General features: G+C 48.2%; 1 protein-coding gene across 2 annotated transcripts in view; it reads left to right on the top strand.

Annotated features, from left to right (window-relative positions):
* The first annotated feature begins 4,966 nt into the window (after positions 1-4,966).
* The window catches only part of QKI (QKI, KH domain containing RNA binding), a 108,644-nt gene continuing 107,610 nt past the window's right edge, over positions 4,967-6,000 (top strand). Inside the window, exon 1 of one of the 2 annotated variants that reach the window (XM_015814578.1) lies at positions 4,967-5,468. In XM_015814578.1, coding sequence (XP_015670064.1) covers positions 5,327-5,468 — 142 coding nt within the window. In that variant the 5' untranslated portion in view covers positions 4,967-5,326. The remainder of the gene's footprint in view (positions 5,469-6,000) is intronic. The other variant, XM_015814587.1, reaches the window with a different exon arrangement.

The raw sequence follows: 6,000 nt of genomic DNA, 5'->3' as shown, positions 1-6,000 counted from the left end.
AGCGGCGTGACATGCACTGCTGCTCCTTTGCGGCAGCGAGATGGGGTAGACTGGGCAGGGCTTATTTTTGGGGTAGGGCTTATATTAGGCCCACCCCCAAAAATCAGGGTAGGTCTTATTTTCAAGGTAGGTCTAATTTTTGGGGAAACATGTTATATGTGATTAACCTATTAACCTAAAATCGGTTCTGATATCGCTGTTTTACTAACCCGACAGCTTATTATTCTAAATAGTAAACCTTCATTTTGTTTGCAAATAATAGTATTAAAGATTCTAACTACCAGCAAGAATGAATCATTACATTTAAAGAGCACCTGTCATTTCAGATCCATCATGGCAGTGCCCGTTAGTGGGCATCCACTCACCTGCCCGCCACGTCCCTCACCTTGCTGTGTTACTGCCACATCACCAGCAATCCCATTAAAGTGAATGGGCCTGTCGGTGAGTCAACAGCGGGTCAGAGGAGCCACTGCGAGACAGAGATGATAGTTGCTCTTTAAAAATTATGATTTAAATCAAGTTGATTTAAATCAAGCCTTTTTGCTAGTGATTTAAATCACTATTTAAATTGTGATTTAAATCGACCTGATTTAAGTCAAATCCACCCTGGTTCTAATCCTGTCTTAAGCATGAAGCCAGCTGGGTAACCTGGGCCAGTCATTCTCTCTCAGCCCTAGGAAGGAGGCAATGGCAATCCACTTCTGAAAAACTTGCCAAGAAAATTGCAGAAACTTCTCCAGGCAGTTGGCAGGAATCAAAAACTGATTCAAATAAAGCACCCAAACAAACACAAAACAACACTATACATTCTATTAAATTTTATAGCTGATGTATGAAAGATACAGAAAAATAAACATTAACAGTAAATTTTATTTCAACATTCCTTTGTTTTTTTTAAAGAAACATTGCTTATTAAAGTGCTGGATATTCTGTAGCCTTGAAAAGTTCAAGAAATATTGTTCCAGAACAAGAATACTCAAAGTGTGGTGTGATGACTACCGGAGTCCCTAAGACCATTTCAGGGTGTCTGCAGAGTCAAATAAATATTGATCCATGAATAAATATTTGAAATATACCTAAGAGAAAGTAGATAACACAGTACATGAAATAGCCCTCATGTACTAGCATAGTCTACCACTATTACCATGTCAGCTACCTTGAGATGTTTTTAAAAAGATGATTGCACACTAGAGCAATATTTATTTATTTATTTTAGAGTAAGAAAAGGAAGGAAGCTAAGAGAACAAAGCTGCAAATTTGGTCACACCCAGGGATATGTGATCATCAAATTTGGTGCAACAGTCACATGAGGAACCGTGTCTCCCTTTTGTTGCTATTTCAATGGGAAGCAGACTAATCCCATGGCAATCTGGGCAGTTGCCTAGTAAGAATATTAAACAATACTCTTGAAAGCATCGGAATCCTCTTGAAAAGAAAATGAGAACAGCATGGTCTGCACACATATGTAAGAAATAAATCTACACGACAGAAAGTAAAAGAATATGCCTATAGTTCTAATAAAAAGCAACAAATAAGTAGAAGTTCCTGCTTCCTAAGTCATGTTTATTAATCATATTAATCAAATCAGTTGAAGTCTGAAATACTACTCTGAAGACATTTTTCTGCTTGACATTTCAGGTCTGCAAAAGAAAGGCCAGTGAAGTGATGCCAAAGCAGACAGGGTGAGATCAGCCCATTAACTGTTAGTTCTTATCTTTAAATCATCAGGCAATAATACCCCATAATATTTACTAAGAAGTGCACTAAGGTCAATGGAAGGACTAAGGAAACAGGTCTAGGATTGGACTGTAATATACCTAGTTTTGATTTGATTGTGGCAAGCAGTGGCAACACATTTAATAAATCATGCTAAAATGGGGTTGCTTTATATGTTCTTCTTTTAATATACATATTGAATACAGATATTCTCCAAAAGGAGAAAAGGATCTGTTAATTCAACCAAATTCCTTTTCTTCTGCTCCTTAAAAAAACCCTATATAATCAGTATTGACAGAAATTACTTTGTTTTCAAAGTTTTTGAACAAATGTTTAAATTAACAATAACACTGAACAACATTAGTACACACATTAGTTCTTGGGAAAGAATGACAGCATTTTGATTCAGAGTCAAAACAATTACATGATTTCTAACGGAATGTAAAAATAAACCTAAACCACTGGCATTGCTCCATGTGGTCAATTTTATCAATATCCTTGTTAAAATACAGAAAAGCATACAAAGGAATTCATTGCTATTTGTTACTGTGTTTTTATGCATCAGGTTTCAGTGAAACACACTGTCAATAGAACTACTGATTAAGCTTCCATGGGGAATAAAACCAGTTGTTAAACAAAGTGAGCCATTCTTCCAAATAAATGAGTGGCAGGTGCTTGGCATGCCACTTTGAAATCAATCAGATTTTCTGAAATATGGGTCTAGCACTAGGCTACATCGATAATAAAACCTAACTATATTCTCTTCTATATCTTAAGTCCCTTCCTTTCCTTTTTTTATTCAGTTTTGTAGAAATAAAATTCAGCATGCAGGCAGCTGTAAACTACACACTACTTCTAACGAGAAACATGGATGGAAGTTAAGAATGCAGCGATAAAAAGTCTTTGCAGGGGGCGCGTAAGAAGTGCAAATGTGGGTACTGTTGGGCTGGGGAGAGAAAAAAAAAACTCTGGTTACTTAAGTTGACTGATGGCGTGAAAGTATTTAACAAAGGTAAAAAAGGAAAAAAAAAAAAAAAGAGCGGAGGCACGTCTTCTTTGCAGACTACCTCGAAATCGGGGAAAATAAGGTGCAGATTCGATAGGAGGTCGGCTGACCCCGCGGCCCTCCAAAAGGAAAGAATTCATTCAAGCTGCTAGTCTGGGCGGGAAGTTGGTTTCTAAAGATACTCGCGACCACAGGAAGCGTTAGGCTTTGACGGGGACTTCCAGGCGGCTGGAAGGCTCCAGCCCGGCAGCGGTTTCTCGGCAGAACTGCTCATTCATTTCAGTGGGATTTACTAGAGAGTAGGGCAGCTGGGATGGCTAGGCTAAGCGCCCTCGTCTGAAGAAGCGAGAAAGGAACGGCCGCGGCGGCTTTGGCGTGGAACCGGCTACTCGGCTTCTTCCCGGCTAGTCAAGAAACCTCAAATCCGAATCAGCTGTTGGGGATTTTTGTTTTGTTTTTTTTGTTAATACTAAAAGAGAGTTTTCCCGCCTTTCTGCTCCGGCGGTGAAGCCCTGCCGGCTACTTAAAGCGTTGGAAGACCGCCTCAACCCTCGATAGAACTTCCCGCAGGAAAATGAGCTTAGGTCAAAAAGAGACGAGCCAGCAGAGATAGACAGCTTTTCACGGAGGCCTCCCCCACCCCCAAAGGGAACCCACGCAGGCCGCCGCGCCCAAGGCCTCTGGCGCGCAGAGGAAGGGAGGGGGGGCTGCCAAGCAGACGGAAAGGAAAGCGAGCCGACGCTGCCCAACTTCCCAGCCAGTCTCTCAAGAAGTGCAACGGGCCGTGTCTGCATCGCCAGAAGTCCGGACCACCATCCACAATGTAAAAGCATTGACTTCCCACCGTACGCGCTGGGACGTGGGGGGGGGGCACCCCGCGTGCGGTCGGAAGATACCTAAGTGAACGGGTGAGCTAAACTTTGCACGGGGAAGCGCTTCGGCTTCTCCGCTTCCAGTGCTGTTCGCCGCGGAGAAGGTGCCTTGCTTAATAGCCGCGCTTTCCCTGCCTTCGCGGCCGCTACTCGACACAGACGAACATCACCCCCCTTCTTGGTGCACCCCCCCCGACCCCCTTCGTCTGTCTCCTTCCCTCTCGCGCAAGCGCACAATACTCACTTCAACCCCGCCTCTCCCATTTCAATCCTAAACCTCAATAAAGGGCGCTACACAATTGAAAGCGCGCGCGGGCGCGCACCCTCGTGCGAATCGCGGGTGGCAGAAAAACGCGGCGCGCTTGCGCCTCAGAGGCAGCGCAACCAGATCAGGGCTCTTCCACCCCCTCCCGCTAGCACCACGTGACCGAGCCCCGCCCCAACACCGGATCTGTGAAGTAGCCAGAGTTTGTTCAGTTTCTTTCCCGTGCGGTCGCGTACGGGATTTCTGTACAAAACAACAAAAAAAAAAATCGGTAGGGCGGCAAGCGGGGAGGGGAAAGGAGGGATCACGCGCACGCGCGCAACCACCTCGCGCGTAAAAGTAGTACGAGGCAGCGGCGCGAGCTCTCGGAGGCGCGCTGTAGCGCGCCCCGTCACTCCAAAGCCCAGGCATATCACACGGGTGTGGGTGTGAGGGGCGCGCTCCCTTCCGCTCACCGCCGGCCGTCAACCGAGTCCCCAGTCGCTCACAGGCAAGCTGGAGGGGCGGGGCGGAGTGGATCTGCCAAGTGGCGCCTCTGCCGCCGCTACCGTTGCCGTCGCTGATTAACGGCCGCCCCGCCTCTGCTCCTCCGCTGCCCCCTCCCTGCCCCTCTGTTCCCTCCCCTCCCCGCCGTCGTTGCTTGCTGCCGCCGCTGCCAGCGCCGCCTGAACTGAAGCGAACTCCAGAGCGAACTGAAGAGGAGGAGGCAGGAGGAGGAGGAGGAGAAGGCACCACGGCGTCGGCAGCGGCGGGGCTGAGAGTCGTCAGCCTCAAGCAAACGGCAGAAGCGGGAGGGGAGGGAGGCAAGGCGGCGCGGGAGACGAGGCGGAACTGCCAGCAGCAGCAGCGGTGGGAACAACAACAACGGAAGCACCGCCGGTGGCCGGGAACAGCCTTACAATACGCGGCGGCGGCGGCGGTGGTAGCAGCCGCGAGGACTCCTCGGGAAACGGCCAAGTCCGCCGCCCCTTTGCCTGCCTCCCTGCCGCGGAGACAGACCAGGGGGCAGCAGCGCCGAGAAAAGGGAGCCGCGACCAACGTCTGCGTGTGCGGCGAGGGAGAGGAGGGGGAACTACCGAAGACTGCGCCGCTTTGGAGAAAGGCATCCAGTGGGAGCGGCGACAGGAAGCAGCAGCGGTGGTGGAGGAGGATCACTGTACAATCGGGGTGGAAGACGACTAGGGCGCAACCCTCCGTGGTGGCAGCGGCCGAGGAGGGTTTGGAGTGGCGGTCATCGAGTTCCCCCCTTTTATTTTCCTCCGTCGTCCGAGACCCGCCGCGGCGTGGTTGTGGCTTCTTCGTTGACGAGACCCCTTTTTTCCGCTCTCCTGTTTTCCTAGGGGGGGAAGAGGCCTCTCCCCCCCTCAGCCCACAATACACACCCCGTTTCTTCCCCGCCTGGCGTACACCCAGTGCGGTGGTTGGGTGAGTACTGGTGCGGGCGCTCGCTCGCTCTCTGTTTGGAATATGGTTGGGGAAATGGAAACGAAGGAGAAGCCCAAGCCGAGCCCCGATTACCTGATGCAGTTGATGAACGACAAGAAGCTCATGAGCAGCCTCCCTAACTTCTGCGGGATATTCAACCACCTCGAGAGGCTGCTGGACGAAGGTAAAACGCAATTACAAGAAGTCAAACGAAAACCCCAGAACTAACTCTTTTTTGTAGGTCTGAGGGTAAGGGGGATAATGGTGCCCCTGCCCCGACACTTTGGGCCTCTCCGCGACATAGATCCGCTTTGCCCTTCCCATTCCTATCCTGCAAATGGGGGCGGACGAGGCTTTGCGCCCCCTCAATGGCGTCTTTTGGCTTCGCCTCTTTTGCCCATAAACAAAGAGAAGCGGGAAGTCTACACGCAGAAGTTTTGGCCTTTAGGGAACTATGAACTCTCTACCTTATCTTAATTTCTGTGTAGATACTTTTTAATCGGCAAACTTAGTATATAAAATTATATTTTGTAGAAGAAAAAAGTTGGGAGAGGAGAAAGTTTTTTTTTTAATAGGATTATAGCATTTTCAGTTCTTAAATCTTCATTGAAAGTATGAAAGGCACAGTAGGCCCGATGGTATGTTTATGAAATACTTTTAAGCAACTTAGTCTTTCAGCCTAAACTGTACATGGCTGATTTTTATTTTGAGGTTGG

The sequence above is a fragment of the Protobothrops mucrosquamatus genome, unplaced genomic scaffold, assembly GCF_001527695.2.
Source record: "Protobothrops mucrosquamatus isolate PMUCROS unplaced genomic scaffold, P.Mucros_1.0 scaffold_89, whole genome shotgun sequence".
NCBI lineage: Eukaryota > Metazoa > Chordata > Lepidosauria > Squamata > Viperidae > Protobothrops > Protobothrops mucrosquamatus.
This window is presented reverse-complemented; position numbering and strand designations above follow the sequence as displayed.